General features: G+C 40.6%; 1 protein-coding gene across 1 annotated transcript; it reads left to right on the plus strand.

The window, feature by feature from the left end:
* The first annotated feature begins 4145 nt into the window (after positions 1–4145).
* Positions 4146–18419, plus strand: LOC105035094 (uncharacterized). The gene is made up of 6 exons (XM_010910504.4): positions 4146–4836; positions 4932–5044; positions 5130–5265; positions 5385–5452; positions 17327–17413; positions 18020–18419. The coding sequence occupies exons 1-6, from the start codon at positions 4539–4541 to the stop codon at positions 18098–18100; spliced, it is 783 nt and encodes a 260-aa protein (XP_010908806.2). The 5' UTR covers positions 4146–4538; the 3' UTR covers positions 18101–18419.
* The last annotated feature ends 607 nt before the right edge of the window (positions 18420–19026 follow it).

The following is a 19026-nucleotide window of genomic DNA, read 5'->3' on the forward strand; positions in this document are numbered from 1 at the left end:
AGTCGGTGACGGAGCCCGGCTCCCGTGGGAGTCCGGACGGAGTCCTTCTTGCGGTTGAAGTCGGTGATGGGGCCCGGCTTCCGTAGGAGTCCGGGCGGAGTCCTTCTTGCGGTTGAAGTCGGGGACGGAGCCGACTCCCGTAGGAGTCCAGGCGGAGTCCTTCGTGCGGTTGAAGTCGGCGACGGAGCCCGGCTCCCGTAGGAGTCCGGGCACAGTCTTCCCGCAGTTGAAGTTGGTGACGGAGCCCGGCGCCCGTAGGAGTCCGGGTGGAGTCTTCCTGCAGTTAAAGTCAGGTGCGAAGTCCGGCTCCCGTAGGAGTCCGGACGGAGCTTACCCACAGTTGAAGTTGGTGACGGAACCCGGCTCCCATAGGAGTCCGGGCGGAGTCTTCCTGTAGTTGAAGTCAGGTGCGAAGTCCAGCTCCCGTAGGAGTCCGGACGGAGCTTACCCGCAGTTGAAGTTGGTGACGGAGCCCGGCTCCCGTAGGAGTCCGGGCGGAGTCTTCTTGCAGTTGAAGTCATGTACGAAGTCTGGCTCTCGTAGGAGTCCGGACGGAGCTTACCCGCAGTTGAAGTTGGTGACGGAGCCCGACTCCCATAGGAGTCCGGGCGGAGTCTTCCTACAGTTGAAGTCAGGTGCGAAGTCCGGCTCCCGTAGGAGTCCGGATGGAGCTTACCCGCAGTTGAAGTTGGTGACGGAGCCCGGCTCCCATAGGAGTCCGGGCGGAGTCTTCCTACAGTTGAAGTCAGGTGCGAAGTCCGGCTCCTGTAGGAGTCCGGACGGAGCTTACCCGCAGTTGTAGTTGGTGACGGAGCCCGACTCCCGTAGGAGTCCGGGCGGAGTCTTCCTGCAGTTGAAGTCAGGTGCGAAGTCCGGCTCCCGTAGGAGTCCGGACGGAGCTTACCCGCAGTTGAAGTTGGTGACGGAGCCCGGCTCCCGTAGGAGTCCGGGCGGAGTCTTCCTGCAGTTGAAGTCAGGTGCGAAGTCCGGCTCCCGTAGGAGTCCGGACGGAGCTTACCCGCAGTTGATGTTGGTGACGGAGCCCGGCTCCCGTAGGAGTCCGGGCGGAGTCTTCCTGCAGTTGAAGTCAGGTGCGAAGTCCGGCTCCCGTAGGAGTCCGGACGGAGCTTACCCATTGTTGAAGTTGGTGACGGAGCCCGGCTCCCGTAGGAGTCCGGGCGGAGTCTTCCTGCAATTGAAGTCAGGTGCGAAGTCCGGCTCCCGTAGGAGTTCGGACGGAGCTTCCCCGTAGTTGAAGTTGATGACGGAGCCTGGCTCCCGTAGGAGTCCGGGCGGAGTCTTTCTGCAGTTGAAGTCAGATGCGAAGTCTAGCTCCTGTAGGAGTCCAGACGGAACTTACCCGCGGTTGAAGTCGGTGACGGAGCCCGGCTTCCGTAGGAGTCCGGACGGAGTCCTTCTTGCGGTTGAAGTCGGTGACGGAGCCCGGCTCCCGTAGGAGTCCGGGCGGAGTCCTTCTGCAATTGAAGTCGGGGACGGAGCCTGCAAGAGTCAATCCCGCTGAGAACTTCGGCTGAGGGTATTTTATACCCAACAGAAACAAATCATCTAGTCAATCCAATCGCCGGCTAGAGTCACCGAGTCAAACCACAAAAGCTAGGAAAATAGGAAATCATGCCTGTGCAATGAGGCACACCCAAGATCGAAGATCACCGACCAAGTCCACCAATCATTGCCCACAACACACGAGCCCGATGATGGCTTAAAACGACTCTCGATGAAGGAAAAATGATTGAACAAATGAAAAAAAAGGGAGAAAACAACCATTTCTTTGCTACAGTTGTTGGAAGCAAAGTGTCCAAGGCTAGATTTGACTCAACATAGGCTGGAATAGCTATATTGCAGCAAATCCTTAGGTTGCGTTTGGTGCATTACCAGACAGTGGTAATTTAGATTATCTGCAATCTGGATAAATTATCAGTAATATTAATTACTGTGTTTGATACATGCAGATAATATTGTAGTAAAATTACTAAAAATCTTGATGATATGTTTGGTATAACAATCAGATTACTGGTGATGTAATATCAAATTTTCAAAATATCCTTAAATCAAACTTATTAAAAATCACACCCCATGCATAAAATTTTTAATTTTTCGAAATAAAAGAGCAAAAATAAATTATAAATTATAATATATAATATATCTTATATTATATATAATATATAATATAATATATTATTATTATTATTATTATTATTTCCTTCCTTTTCCTTCCCCCGCATGCCACAACCCCCCAACCTCCAGTTGCTCCGCCCCTGGCCCATCAGCCATCCGCCCCCGACCCCCCCGCAGTTGTGTCTCCGGCACCACCCTCGGCCCCCCGATCATCCGCGCCACCCCGTGCATTGTCCCTTGGCCCCCTGGTGAACCCGCATCCCACACCTTCCGCAGCTGCCTCCATCACTGCCTTCACCCACCCGCACTGCCACCCTCACCTGCACCACCAATCCCCCGCATCCCATCTCCCGTGGCCGTCTGGCACAACACCGTCGACGGCAACTAGTGTTGTTTGATCTCCATCAAGCCCGATCTTCTCCTTCCTCACATGAGACCCAAAAAAAAAAAAGAGGAGAGAAAGGGACCGCTAGCTCCTCCACACTGTATCCTCCTTCTCCGAGCAGTAATCGCAGGCCGCCATTTTGAGAGACGGCGGTGACTTCGATGGCAACATCTGGGCAGTCGGTGGTGCCGGACGCGGCTCACGGCGATCCGGTTAACCAAACAAACAAAAAAAAAAAAGGGGAGGAGGGGTCATCGGATCCTGCCTTGATCGGCATTTTTTCCTTGCTTTCCGATGGCTATCGACGGCCGGCGGTTGGGAGACGATGGCAGCCCATCGATTTGCCAATTTTAGGACTACTGTCGGTCAGATTATGTGGAGGACATCAATTTTGGCCCCCCTCTTTCCGCTACTCATCGTGAGAAAAAAGATCTTCTGGATTTTTGAGGATATTTTTATCCAAAAAAATTATTACAAGATTACCAAATCGTGGTAATCTGGATAGCCATCCATCCTTTTGGTAATCCAGATTATCTCATTTGAGGTAATCTAAATTATCTGATAATCTAGATTACCAATCCAAAAAGCATACCAAATATGATAATCTAATGGGGTTCCTTTAAATTATTAGTAACCTAAATAGATTGCCAGCTGCCAAATGCAACTTTAATAAAATATTCTTGCCCTATTCCCTAGAATAACAATTCAACCCATACCTATAGAATAAAGATAGGCTGCTTGACACAGATTTGCTCCATGTCGCATAGAATAAGGTGGTCCGGTACCCAGAGCAGGCCTAACCATCCCATCACTATGGTGGATCGGGGTGGTATCTTTCGCATGAAAAAATGGTCCTTTCCTTCTACAAATCCACAGTTGGATCACCCATGCATAGATCTTAAAGCACATCAAACTTTGTTATTCATTTATTTGCACAAATCTCATAGATGATTCAACGGTGGATTCACCCAACGGAAGGTGAATCCTTCTTTTAAGCTAAAAATACAACCAGACTTTCTCAGTGGATAGGTTGGGCTTGGCTGAACCCAAGGTATTACTTAATTTAATTAAGCTTGGGCCTGGTCCGGCTCTCAAGCCTACTTTTAAGGCATGAGCCTGCTATTTATTGGACTACAGACTCGGGTTGGGTCTCGAGCTTCTCCTATCTAGTCTACAGGAGGTCTTCATGGTTGGAGCCTATTGCCAATCTCAGATGCCGGCGAGGCCTGAGCTCGATCATGATGAGTAGCCTTGGCAAGGTCAAGGCGGTTGGTGGGTTGGGACATGAGGTGGTGGAGCTTGCTAAAGAGCCAAAGGAGGTAGCTGATGGACTGAAGGAGGTCGACGGTGGACTGGGGAAGGTCAATGATGGTGTGGAGGTTGAAGAGTTGGAGGGTGTGGGATTGGACGAGACGGTAGGGGTTGACGATCTCCCGACTGGTGGGGTGAGGGAAGACATGGTGTTGTGGGGAGAGGAGAGCGGATGGGGGCGTGCAAAGGCCTCGGATGACCAGAAAGAGGAAATTGGGAGAGGGATTGTCCAACGTTTCTCAGTCAGTTACCAAAGGTGTTGCGAGATGCCACCAATCGGCGTCGAAGACCAAATGGTGGGTTAGGGCATCCATATATGATATATATTATTTTCATATGCATTTCAAGCTCGATCCGTGTCGATGTAAATCCAAGCTCGATCCATTTAATAGGTGAGCTCAAACTTTAGATCTGACCTGATCTATCGGACTTAAATCTAGATCCATATCCGTCTGAAACTCTGTGCTCGAGCGGGCCAAAGGGACTGCCGAATTCGAACCTACTAGATGACAAGCAACCATGAGATATTTGTTACCAGGACCAACTGGGGCGCACAAATTCGAAACAAAGCATTGGTGATTGGTGTCGTTAGTATTCTCGACTGCCGGATTTTGCACAACGGCGAAAATAACCATTCGCGACACCTCCCTCCCTTTTTCCACTATAGTCTTCTTTCTGATTGGTGGTCGGTGGGCAGAAAGGGGACATGAGAGGCCTCTTAAGCTTCAAAGCAGCAGCAGCGGCAACCGTACCGAAATTACCATTCTGCCACCTTGGTCCATTCCCCTTTGTTGCTTTTACTAAAAGGACTCTCCTCCCCTATAAAACCGTCTCTTCACATCCCCTCCTCTCTTTTTCCCATCCTCCCCGTCATCATCTGTCCTCTCAGAATCCCATTTCCGCCTCTTTCCGGTTCGTCGCCGCAGCAGCAGAGCAAGCAGCATCCATGGCGGCCCCATCCACTGCAGAGCCCAAGCCCTTCGCCGTGCTCTTCGTTTGCCTCGGTGAGCTTCTTATTTTAAACTTAGAAAGCTATAGCTCCATCCTTACCTCTTCCTCCTTACTTTATGTCTCTTAATTCTCCATCTCTTCCTTCCAGGCAACATCTGCCGAAGCCCTGCCGCGGAGGCCGTGTTCAGAGACGTTGTCCGCAGGAGGGGATTGGAGACCAAATTCTGGATCGACTCTGCCGGCACCATCGGCTACCATGAAGTCAGTATAATTTTGCGCGTTACTTTATATATATATATATATGTATGATCTGCGAATAACTGGGTTATTTCTCTTGGGATTCAAGGGTAATCCAGCGGACTCAAGGATGAGGGCGGCATCAAAGAGGCGTGGGATTGAGGTGACTTCGATCTCGAGGCCAATTCGCCCCTCTGATTTCAAGGAGTTTGATCTCATACTAGCCATGGACATGCAAAACAGAGGTGCGGAGTAGTAGAGGGTCCTTTTTTATGTTCTGTATTTTTGTCTTACTTGGAATGTAAGAGAAAATCTCTGCTTGCTAGTCATGTGACTTTGGTGCTGATTCTGACCAATATTTCAGATGATATATTGAGTGCCTATGAGAGATGGAGATTTAAAGAGCCCCTTCCTGAAGATGCCCCAAAGAAGGTGAGCCAGCAAAACCCTGTAATTATGTATGTGTTGAAATAAAATGATAGCAGAGTTAGTTGAATGGGAATTTTGCAAGCATGATGCTAAATGAAGAGATAGTATGGTTGAGATTGTCAATACGCTTTGTCATAATTATTCTTCACAAATTCTTTTTTTTGTCCTCCTTGTTAGAAAGAAAAGGGGAAAATCAAAAATAAAAAGAAAGAAATAAAGTTCTCTACATTTGTGCTCCTCATGGGCATTATCACTTTCTTCTTTTCCCTTTTTTAATTGTGATCTTACCGGGGTATCTTAGACTGTTCTAAAGTGTGTTCTTACTAAAGGGAACAATTCAAAATGGTAATAGAAAACGATCAATGTCTTACAATGGTTTTTGCAGGTTCGGCATAAGCTCAATGGATTTTGGTGGTGGAAAAAGGTTAAAATAACAAGAAAAAGCATGAAAAATAAGCGCCTTGGGGACTTGGATTACTGTGTCTGGACTAAAATTTGTTAAATTTAGATGAGTGAAATCTATCTTTCACTCTAATCATGAAGAGATAGACCATAAAATATAGGAAATGCTGTCTTACTAAAGTTAGGAAATTGAGTCCATGCACAACATTGTACATATGTAAAAGTAAGGTTTCAAATTTAGCGGGATGGAGGCATCCAAGTTTCTATATGGAATGGGATGCCACACTATCTCACCCCATCCTGGCGATTGTCCTGGTAGATACCCTCTCTCTTCCCTTCTTTCCTTTATTTATTTATTTATTTGGTTGTTTTTCTTTCTTTTCTTCATTATTCCCATCCTTCGTTTCTTTCTTTTTAATCTTCCTTTCTTTCTTTCCCTTCCTTTGTTTTCCTTCACCCTTCCTTTCTTTCCTCTTACTTTTTCTGCTTTGTTCCTTCTCTACTTCCATCGTTTCTTTTCTTCTCCCTTGCTTCCTTTCTTTCTTTCCTTTTACTTCTTCTTTCCTTTCTTTTTTTCCCTTTTCTTTTTCTTTCCTTTCTTTCTTTTGTGTTCTTTACCTACATGGATAGATTTTGAAGTGCCGTCCCCTATCACGATGCTCATTTTCTCACGTGAATGGGATGGGATAGTTAGGAGAGCCCCTATCTCTTCGGGATTTAAAACCGTGTGTAAAAGATCCTCATATGCTGTTTTCTAATTGATGAAACTACCTTAAGGCCTCATATTGCTAAAATAAATAAAATATCATTTATTAACTTATACTTGTTCTGGAAATTATTCGACGGTAAGGTGTATGCCTACAATGAAGGATTAAACTAAGGCATAATGTAGCTTAACAACTTTGCCTCATGTAAACATCGGTACCTGATGTTGCATCTTAGCTGTGTTTGGTGCTGAAATTCATTGTGGGAAAAAATACAGGATCGGTAAGCAAAAATAACATTGGTCCTTTTTTGGAAAAATAGAAAGAAAGAAAATTGCAAAATAGCTTGAGGCATGCTGTCTAACAGCACTTTCTTGAAGACTTAATTCGCCCCATAGTGCAAGCTTTCTTGGCGAATTAGTTCTCAGGATACAGCGAACTGTTGAACCTTAAGTGTGCATCACTCCAGTCTTGTGGAACACCGGCTCTAGAAAAATCTTTGCCACTCTTTTTCATGCTTTGTAGCACATGTTGAGAGTCATTTTCAAAACAATATTCAGGTAGGTTCAACTTAATTGGACTCTTGCACAACTATTCAATCAGCAGATTAAGAAGCCTTGATGCATCATCCAAGGATCATTGCTTCATTATCCTTGCTAATCTTAAGCACAAAATTGATGACTAAACAATAGGACATAAAATCAAGGATGCAAATCATCAAGCATTCATCAAAAATTTTGCTAGAGGTTTGGCTTAGTTTTGCAATTTCCAACAAGTAAAATCCAAATGGGTTTCACGAAGAAGCCTTAACAAGCTTTCAGATGAAGAAGTCTTAATATCTTTCTAAAGAAAGCATTGCGATGTTTGGCTTCAGTGACATCTTGATGTGCTTCAAAAAGAAATGTCGTCATTCTTGGTTTGGATGAAGCCTTGATATGCTTTTAGAAAAAGTGTTGCCATGCTTGGCTTGAATTAAGCCTTGATCGTCTTCTTTTCAAAGAAACATGGAAGAGCTTGGCCTTAATGAATCCTCGATTTGCCTCGAGAGGCTTAGCTTTGATGAAGCCTTGAGAATGGATGAGAGTCCCAAGCATCCTTCTTTTACTTTCTTCTTTTCTCTAGTCTCTCCCTTTTCTTCTCTCTATTTTTCTCTTTTTCCTTCCTTTTTCCTCTTTGCTTCTAAGCTTATGCCCATTGGTAGAGCTCATGCATGGAAGGGGAAAAACCCCAAGTGAGGAGCCAACGCAAGGGATGGGTAGGAGAGGGGGTTAGTCCTCATTCTCTTCCATCCCCCCAGCAAATGGGATGGAGGGTTACCTTTTCCCTCCATATGTAAACAATGGGAGATGAACTTGGGAAAAGGATGGGTGAGGTGGCACCTCTCTCATCATGTACGGATAAAAGAGTTAATTACAATATGCCTCTCCATGCAAATATTGGAAGGGAAAGGAAAGAAGGGTACTAAGGAAATTAAATAAGGTAAGATAGATAAATCCAAATCCAATGTGTATTCAAGCTTATACATGATAAGTTATGTCCAATAGGGATTGGAGCGCATCTAATCCAGACCAATTTGAGCCATCAAACTTGCACCGCACCCAATACGCATGAGCCTCAACATTTAGCCATATCATATTGGACCTAAGGCTAACGTGGTAAGGTCTGATCATATGGGTACACAAATAATGAGCCACTTAAGAGAATAAATTGGCATGAATCTTGTGAGGGGGAAGTTATGAACCCAATTCATTATGCAATACTTTCGGAAATATACAATAAAATTCTTGTAATTTTGAAACACATTTTAAAATCCAACAATCCCATACATGTTTCAAAATAAAGTGTTTTTCTAGGAAAGCCAAATGCATAGATGTTTGAAGACTTGAATATACACATTGTGAATTTGATCCTAGCCTATGTGGGTGGGAGTAGAATGAATCTTGAAACTCATACCATAGATTGATCACAAGCAATGCAAAGGACTCTCAAGTGTTCACAATTGCTATGCATTATAAGGCCCTACACTTTGTCCCAATTTTTGTGGGTGATCTAAGAGATGACAGCCTATATCTCTGCACTCACATATGTGAATCCATCAAGGGTGATCCTTTAGTGGTATCATCTTATTGGAATCCCTACTACAAGCTCATCAAGAACAAAGTCCCATCTATATGCTAATAACTCTAAAGTGGCATTTGGTGATCCAAATGGGATCACCAAGGTGATCTTAGATCACCAATGATCCTTATTCCTGGATAATTTGATCCTAGAGGATCTAAGATCACTACATTTGGCATGCTATGTTCCAATGATTAAAGATTCCCAAGTACCCATAAGTAACCTATTTGGTATTCCATGAAAATCCAAAATTACTGACCATATAATACCAAAACTACCCTTAATATATTCCATAAAAATATATTTTTAATCATGTAAAATATATTATAATAAATTATTAATGTATTTATTAATATATTAATTATTTATATATTCTAGAAAGATATTTATTTGTCCTATAAATTGTTTATCCTATAAAGATATATTAATTGTTATTATAGAATTAATACTTTTATTTATACTTATAATATATTTTTAAATACTAATATTTATTTTGATTAGGAAAATAAGGCAAATAGAAGTAATATTATTAAATAATTTCATTATATAAATATAAAGAACAATAATATATTTCTACTATAATTTAAAATTATCATTGAATAAAAATATGACAATAATATGATTAATAACATATTATGACATAATATATCATAAGTATAATATATATAATATTAATATAATATAATATAATATCATATATATAATATTGATATATCAATTTTTATGCTGGATTGAGGGATATTTTTGTCCTCAAATTTCAGCCTAAGATCATTGCATTGAGGTGATTTTAGATTCTCAACCTCAAGGATGGGTATCCCATCATTGGGTTGGGCGGTGATTTAATGAGTGAGGAGAATTTGGGATCACTACCACATAAGATCATCATGGTGCAACCAAACATAGTGACATCATCTCTATCCACATCATCATTGATCTTGGGATGATCATCCTATACAAATGCTTCCTAAAGGATTTTACATAACGAGGTATCCTAAAACCCTAGTTATTTATGGAGGCAACAAACCATGTTCAAAACTTTCACCATAGGAAACATGCACATTACATCAAGGCCTGGGTTTTAGAATACCAAGCATCCATATGTGTTTTCCACCTTATAATACACTATATGCATACAAGTCCTTCAGCGAAGATTTGACCCATTGAGCCTCTAATTTGGACAAGCCTCTTTCGTAGATGGTATCCATTGCTTATGACAATTCTAGTGTAGGTAACAAACCCATTCTTTTGAATGTCTTCACAACTAGGTCTACGGTTAATCCTTTGGTCATGGGGTTAGTGAGGTTTGCGACAAACCTCACATCTAGAATGGAGTTCACATCATCTTCTTGCGACTCCTTAAGTTCTGCTTTAGCCAGATATGTCTCGACTTGCTATTTAAAGATCTTATTCATCGCTAGTGCTTTAGCTGCTTGACAATCACAATTGACAGAGATTGCAAGTGCATATGTTCTAGAAATTGGGAGATCCAACAAAAAATTTTTTGGCCGTTCTGCTTCCAGACCAGCAGTTGCAAGAGCAATCAATTCTGACTCCATGATCGATTGATATGCAAATTTGCTTTTCCTACTTACAGGAGATTGCAAGCTCCATCTAGTGTAAAAACATAACCACCAGTGGATTTGGACTTATCAGGGTCTGAGTTCCAGCTTGCATCACAGTGCCCTTTCGAAATGGAAGAAAAACCTATGTGTTGCAATCTATAACTGATGGCTCCTTTCAAGTATCTTATCACATAAGATACAGCCACCCAATTTTGCCTTCTAGGATTGCTATAACGGCTGAGAATTCCAACTACAAGTGCAATATCTAGCCTTTTATAGTTAATTGCCTACATCAAGGTTCCAATAATTCTCGAGTATTCAAACTGCTGAACTGCAGGTCCAGTATTTGCTTTCAGCTTGCAGCTGTTGTTATAGGGTGTAGAAATTGGACTACTACACCAATGACTTAATTTCCTCAGCATCTTTTCAATATGATGAGGTGTCAGGGTAGTTCTTGTCTCTGACATTGTAATTTTAATACAAAGGATTGCAGTTCTAGATCATCAACCAACCATGCTAAAATTTGTAGACAGGAATTTTATTGTGTCCTCTACATATGGAATATCGGTCATAATTATGAGTAGATCATCAACATATGGGTAGAGGAATTGCACCTTTACTATATATATATATATATATATATATATATATATATATATGTATGTATATATATATATATATATGTATGTATATATATATATATATGTATTATATATATATATATATGTATGTATATATATATATATATATATGTATGTATATATATATATGAATCACCTTTAGTGGAACCATGTGCAGGAACCACTCTGTCAAATTTGGTGTGCCAGAGTTTTGGTGCTTATTTAGGCTTTATAGGGATTGATCAATCAACAAACTTTGGACTCCTCTTCAGTGTCGCAAACCCTTCAGGCTGCTCCATATAGATCTCTTCATCGAGATTGCCACGTAGTTAGGGTCGGCAAAATATGATCCGACCCACCAATCCGATCTATATTTAACCCCCCAGAAATAGGTTTGGATTTAGGCTAAACGAGTTTGGGTCATAAACAGGTCAACCCATTTAACCCGTTTAATATTTGGATTGAATTTGGATTTTAGGTACCTGACCCGTTTAATCTATTTAACCCGTTTAATATTCAGATCGAATTGAGTCAGATAACCTATTTGACCCATTTAACATGTTTAATCTGTTTCTGACCTATTTAATCTGATCTGTTTAACCTGTTTAAAACTTAATTTGTTTCTGGTCCATTTAATCCGACCTATTTAATCTGTTTTATCTATTTAACCTAATTTGATCTATTTAATAAATGGATTAAACAGATCGGATTGGGTTACCTATTTAATAAATAGGTTGGATTCAGATTTGAATTTTTAACCCTTTTAATAAATAGGTCGGGTTTGGATTGATGATTTTCTGATCCGACCCGCATTGACCCGACCCGTATATGATCCGACCCGACTCAATTGCCATCCCTACATGTCGGAAGGTGGTTTTTACATCTAGTTGGTGAATCAACAATTTGTCCGATGCTGCCAATGCAATAAGAACACCCTGATGGTGAAAATTCTGCAACAGGAGTGTAGGTGTTAAGAAGTCAACACCTTCTTTCTGCACATAGCCATTGGCTACCAATTGGCTTCATACCAAGAGGTAAATCTACCAATCCCAAGTATAATTAGAAAGGTTGGAGCTTATTTCATCTTTGTACGGCTTGTTCCCGAAAATTTGAATCTCTGGATTTTAATGCCTCTTTCGGTGTCACTGGATCAGCTTAATTGAATAAACTAGAAATTAAGGGCCTTAAGAAGTTCCTTCCTGGCTCTCTTGACAGTTCGGCTTCCACTTTATCAACAGTGATCTCCTTGCTTGCTCTGCAGGAGCATCCTGATCTTCATGAGCATAGGCTTCATGGCACTCTTGTCAGTAGCAAACTTGTCTTCAAAGAAATCTGCATCTCTTTCCTCTGTCATAGCATTAGAGTAAGTCTAAGATGCGATATGCATTGCTGTTTTGAGAATTGCCCATACGGGCACATATGAGAGTATTTGGTGACAACTTAATGCACTTGATATTTGGCAATCTGACATATGCCAAAACGCTCCGAAATTTCAAATAGTTTAAGTTAGGCTTCTTGCTATTCCATAGCTTAGATGGAGTAACATGTCTTGGCATATGGAACCCTGTTCAATATGTGCACAGCTGTTACCAGTGTCTTCCCCCACAAGTTCATGGGTAATCCTTAACTTATCAACATGGCATTCACCATATCAATGAGTGTCCTGTTCTTCATTCAGCAGCACCATCGGATTGGACAGAATAAGGTGCAGTTACATTGCAAATGATGCCGTGCTCTTGGCAAAAGAGTTTAGAACTTATTAGAGGTATATTCACCACCAATGTCAATTTGAAGAGCACTGATCTTCTTGCCTTTTTGGTTCTCTACCTTGGCCTTTAAGCTGTAAATGCTTATAATGCATCATTTTTTGACTGCAATAGAAACACATAGCAAGACCTCTAGTGGTGATAAAGTATTTCTTACCTTCTTTAGTTACATAGCTTTTCAAGTCATAAATTTCCGAGTGCACTAAGCTCAGTAGTTCTGGCTGCCTTCAATTTTCATTGAAGGGCTTCTTTGCATATTTAGACAGATAGACTTGACATTTCATATGCTCATAACCCTGCAATTGGGATCAGATTTGAGCTTATCATTTTTCTTCATCTTGCAAAAATTAATAGGATGAAGTCTTTCATACCAGATGTTGTAAGAATACAGAGAAGAGGTATTGATTTCATTGATGGTAGGCTTGATAGACTCGACATTTCATATGCTCATGAACCCCACAATTGCGATCAGATTTGAGCCTATCATTTTCCTTCAACTTGCAAAGATTAATACAACAAAGTCTTTCATGTCAGATGTTGTAAGAATACAGAGAAGAGGTACCGATTATGTTGATAGTATGCTTGAAGTTTAAGACAGCTTGAACATCCCCTTGGTTGAGTAAGCTTTGCCAATATACGCATCATTTTTTGATGGTTATTAGTTTACTAGACTCAATGACTTGGTGAAGCCCAGCTTTGTTGAGTTGATCTCCAGAGACTAGTCTTTCGAATCCCAACGATGTTTAAAACATCTAGCAATGTGATAATTTGCTAAAGCAGAAGTGCAATGGCACATTTCCTTTGCTAGCGACAAGCAAGGTTTTAAATTCCATGGGACAAGGTTGTTCTAATTTTGCTATGGAATGGGATGCATTGCCTTCCCGCCCTATCCTGACACTTGGGACAAGGGATATCCCAAGACGTCCCGATCGGGATGCTAAGATGCTAGCGGGACGGTCATGTCTCGACACATAGGATAGTATGCCATCTTGGTGCCACACGGGACCTGAATCCTTGGCGACAAGTTCCTTGGCTTCATTTCCCATGATGGCAACCTCAGGTCCTACAACCTGTCACTAGTTGGAGAATAGAGCCTGGTTGGAGAATATATGGCAGCAAGCTCCAGTGTCAACCCACTAATCCACATCATTTGAATTGTGGGTGGCCTTATAACAACTTAGTCTCTAGGTTGCAAGAAGTTATTAACCCTTAAGCGTGCACTCACTCCTCGGGTCCTGTTAGACACAGGATCTGAAAAAGACCTTCTGCCACACTTTTCACATGCAGCACACGTCAAGTGTCATGTTCAAAACAATATGCAGGCAAGTTGAATTTAAATAAACTCTTGCACTACTATTCAATCAGTGGCTCAAAAAGCCTGGGTGCATATGTCATTGCTTGTTATCCTCATGCTAATTTTAAGCATATTTGTCATGGCTCAACAATAGGACATAAAATCAAGGAAAATCATTTAGCATTCATCAAAAATTTTGATGAAGTTCTGGATTTATTTTGCAATTTCCAACAATTAAAGTCCAAATGTATTTAATGAAGAAGCCTTGACAAACTTTTATTTGAAGAAGCCATAGGATACTTCTAAAGGAGGCATTGCCATGCTTGGCTTGGGGCAAAGCCTTGATATGCTTCTAAAGGGAGCATTGACATGCTTGGCTTGGATGAAGCCTTTATATGCATAGTGTTGCCTTGCTTGGCTTGGATGAAGCCATGATATGCTTCTAAATGAATCATTGCCATGCTTGGCTTGGATGAAGCCTTGATTTGCTTGTTAAAAAACCATAGCCATGTTTGGCTTGGTTGGGGCCTTGATTAGCTTCTTGTTGAAGAAGCTTTGAAGAGCTTGGCTTTGATGAATCCTAGATTTGTCGGGAGGCTTAGCTTTGATTAAGACTTGAAAATAGAGGAGATTCCCAAAAATTCTCCTCTTGCTTTCTTTTCTTCTTCATATCTTCTCTACTTCTGCCCTTCTCTTCTCTCCTTTCCTCTATCTTTTCTTCCTATCTGCTCCCTACTTCTAAGCTCATGCCCATCTGAAATTATATAGTGGGAACTCACAAGATGGAAGGGGAAAACACTAATTTGGGGAGCTGGCACAATGGATGGGTTGGAGTAAGGGTTTGTCCTCGTTCTTTCCCACCCTCCCCCCCAGCAAATGGGAGGAAAGGTTACCTCTTTCCTTCATGCGTAAAGAATGGGAGCGGTGCTTGGGAAATGGAGGGAGCAAGGTGGTCCCTCTCTCATCATGTAGAGACAAAAGAGTGATTACAAAAATGCTCATTCCTTGCAAATAAGACAATGGAGAGAAGGGTAGTAAGGGAATTAAACGAGTCCATATTGATCCAAGGATTGATTTTGATGAATATAAAATATTTGAGTATTTTATTTTGATGCTCATGAGTTGTTGAAGTTCTTGTATAAATAGTTTCAGGAAGCTAAAATCATTCTTGGGAATCATATATTAATTGACAAGTTTTGAAAGCAAAAGAGGATGATTGGATAAAACTCATCATGAAAAATCAAGAAGAGTCTAAGAGTCGACTCCTAGATTCAAGAGAGTCGACTCTAATATGCATTTTTCAAGTGATATAGATCAGGAGTCAACCCTACTTAATTATGAGTCGACTCTCGTAGTCAGACAGAAAGCAGAAGTTTCAGTACGAGATCTCGAGTCGACGCCTACTTGACTATGAGTCGACTTTTTTAGAAAAGATAGAGAAGTATTTTTATGGAACAGTCTTCGAGCCGACTTCTATTTTCTTCAAACCGACTCCTAGTTTACTCGAGTTTACTCCTACTTGGTCTCGAGTTGACTTGACTGCGACAGACAGCTATAACAGCTAGTTTTGTAGAAATTTCAGATTTTTTTCAAATGATTTTTAATGGCTAGTTTTTTATCTTCAACGGCTAGAAACAGTTAGTTTGGCTTTTTTAAAGGATTTAAAGGCTTCCAAACATAATCAAGAGAAAAGAGAGAAGAAAAAAGAAAAAATCAAGTGAGAGTCCAAGAACATTTATTGAGCATTCAAGAGAGTTGAAAGTATCCAACTTCTCAAAACTCTTGAAGCATTCAAAAAGCATTCTCAAAGCATTGATTGCAAAGCTTCCTCAACTCGTTTTTCAAAAGAACTTCATTGATTTTTATTTGCTCTTTTAGGAGCTTTTATTGTGTTCACGATTGTTCTTCTCATTCTCTATTGTAAACAAGTTTCGATTAGGATTGAAACTTAAAGAGAGGCCAATCCAACCAGAAATTGAAATTGGATTTGTTGTAAAACTTAAGGAAAGGCTTTGGGAAGTGGTTTTGGTTGATTTTCATAGAGAAAATCAACTGGATTTAGATTGTGAGCTTGGAAAATAATTTTACTGTAATCTATGTAGAGATTATAGTAGATTTCCTAAAAGTGGCTTAGGGAATAGACGTAGGTGCTGGGTTTAGCACTGAACCATTATAAATTCTTGGTGTTTGTGTGGCTCCTCATTTCCTCACATTGCTTACTATTTGCTTATTTGTTTTAATATGCTTTGTTTAGTATTCTTTCATCACACTTCACATAGTTTGAAATTTGTGCACAACAAGTTTAATCTTTTTAAAAACGCAATTCACCCCCTCTTGGGTTGTCTCTTTGGGCATCAATTCAAACCAAATAGGCTGAATCGAATACAAAATGGGTTCAAGTTTATACATGGCAAGTTCTGTCTAATACAGATTGGGGCATGTCCGATTGGAACCAATTTAAGCCATCAAGCTTGTGCCCCAGCTAATTGGCACTAGCCTCAGCAGGACATGATAATGAGCCAAGCCAAGGCTTGTTCAAGACTGCACTGAGCTTGGATTGTATGGGTACACACACAACTAGCCACTCAAAAGAATCAATTGGAAATATGCAATATTTTTGGAAATATGCAATAAAATTCTTGTTATTTTGAAACACATTTTAAAATCCAACAATATGAAATAGATTTGTTGTAAGCAAATCAATGCAGACATGGTTCTTCCTTTTTGAAATATGAGCCAGGACAGTCCTAAAACATAAAGGATGTTACCCGGTTATTGTCGTAATGATCTGGGGCCTGGGAGGGTTGAACTGGGGATAGTCCTTACCTATTGCAATTTTTTGCACAGAGTGGCTGCTCTAGGACTCGAACTGCACCATTGCACTTGTCAAACCAAGCCTTTTACATTGCACGAGGCATAAACCATATCTGCTTAAATAATGTACAACTTTGAACTCTGGTGCTTCTAGGAGAATCAGTATTTATATTCCTTGCCATCATTTGTTTCAGGGGATATTCAGAGTTTATCTTATGGGGCTCTTCTTTGGGTAATTTATATAGTTTGCCTTAATTTGAGTGACCAGTTGTTGCCTCATGTATATATGCATGGCTAGTCTGGACTGATGTGACTTCTGGGTTTGCCTTCCTCACCTAGATTGCCTTACACATGATGACCCTTATATGCCTGTATTCTTTTGCATCCATGAATGCCAATTTGATGATCACTAGTCCCAAGGGCCAAATTTGCTGTTATAGACTATGATTGTACGTTAATCTGTGACTATTTGTGTAGAATGCCAGTAAATCCTCTGACAAAATAATTGTAAAGTTATTATGACCTTGTGGTTCATTTTCTGTAATTTGGAATTGAGTGGTCATTTACTAGTGATCTTGAATTTTCCTTTCTGCTCAGGTTAAGCTGATGTGCTCCTATTGCAAGAAACACAAGGAAACTGAAGTCCCAGATCCTTACTACGGAGGCCCTCAAGGATTTGAAAAAGTAAGTGTGAGAAGAGTAACTGCTAATTATTCTTTTGAGTGAGAGAGAACGATCATTAATAATTGCTTAATCCATTTAATGTATTCTCATGCATTATTGAATTACACATAGATATGCATTATAATATGGATGGCCTTCTCCGATTTGAGTATGCGCTAGAGATCCTTTGCCATGGTCTTGTTTTCAAGGCCTGCTCAACCATTATAACTCTTTCACACTTTGGTCTCTTTGATGCCCTATAGGCACTGAATGAGAATTTTATAATATGGAAGGCCAAGATAGATAAGCAGCATAAAAAACCGCAAGCTTTTTCTTGGATTTGAGTGAGCTCTAGAGATCCTTTGCCATGGTCTTGTTTTCAAGGCCTGCTCAACCAATATAACTCCACACTTTGGTGTCTCTTTGGTGCCCTATAGGCACCGAATGAGGATTTTGTTCCTCACATAACACTGATTTTGCATTTTATATTCCAAATATTTCAACTATGAGCAAAAATTTCATTTTTTGGCATTTTAAGTGTCCTTTGGTTTATTTCCTATTAGTTCAATAAGCTTCAACCTTTATTTTGCTGTTTTGCTTATTTGACTTCAACTTCCATTGTTTCAGGTCTTGGATCTTCTGGAAGATGCTTGTGAAGCACTACTTGACAGCATCCTGGCAGAGAACACTCATATTTCTATTTCATAGTCCCATATAAAAGAATAGCTTGAAAAAATTGAGGGAGATGTTCTTTCAGTGAATCCAAATTAGCCCATGCATTTGATCATCTTTTCAATTTTAGTGCATTCATGCTTGTAGATTGTTATGGCAAATGAGTTACTACTCTTGTGAGCTGTATTGATATTTCTTTGAGATGGTAGAATTGAATATTCTTGATGATGGAAATTTATTTTCTCATGGTGATCAAGGGAAATGCAGAATCCTTGTATTTATGTCCAAACATAGGGAAACAGCTTTTTAAGTTTTCGTGTAAAGTTCCCATTCAATATAGGAAATGTGGTGCTGATGAACAGTCTTGTATGATCATTGGTGGTGACATACGGCTTCTATGGAGTACATGTAGGCTGTACAGGGGTCCAATTGTCCTAGGGTGGAATGAGAGCTGATAACCCATTAACTAGAGATCATGCTGACACGAAGTAGGATTCGCTCTGACATGGGCTTAGCGGTAACAGTTTGATCTTGGGTTACAGGGTCAATCCAAGTTTTATTTAGTTACTTATGGACATATAATGACTCGCTCAAAACCTGAAGCGTGCGTTGATCATATTGTATCGCACGTTCTTCTTTTATGTAATGTTTATTGTTTCTCATCTTGCTCATCAGAAACAACTCCCGTCATTTTCTCTTTTAGGGAGTGTCCCAGTTTTATCATGAATGTTGACGTGTTGATGATTGATCGTACACAAAAATGATACCCATGCAATGTGCAAGGAGATAGAAAATGGAAATATAATTTTATGCAATAGAAGAATAATAAGAACTTATAACAATAAAATAGGATGGGAAATATATTATAAACGAAATATATTTCATAATTAGTGAACATTTTATTTTCAATATCTCACGAATGAAAAATGGAAAAATGAAGAACTAAATGGGGGAAAAAAAAA

The sequence above is a fragment of the Elaeis guineensis genome, chromosome 7 (assembly GCF_000442705.2).
Source record: "Elaeis guineensis isolate ETL-2024a chromosome 7, EG11, whole genome shotgun sequence".
Classification (NCBI taxonomy): domain Eukaryota; kingdom Viridiplantae; phylum Streptophyta; class Magnoliopsida; order Arecales; family Arecaceae; genus Elaeis; species Elaeis guineensis.

Excerpts from the sequence above, each read along its gene's own strand:
- LOC105035094 (XM_010910504.4), top strand. The coding sequence starts at position 4,539 with ATGAGAGGCCTCTTAAGCTTCAAAGCAGCAGCAGCGGCAACCGTACCG. Across the intron at positions 5,266-5,384 it reads CATGGACATGCAAAACAGAG|ATGATATATTGAGTGCCTAT; the intron begins GTGCGGAGTAGT and ends CCAATATTTCAG. Across the intron at positions 17,414-18,019 it reads GCCCTCAAGGATTTGAAAAA|GTCTTGGATCTTCTGGAAGA; the intron begins GTAAGTGTGAGA and ends CCATTGTTTCAG.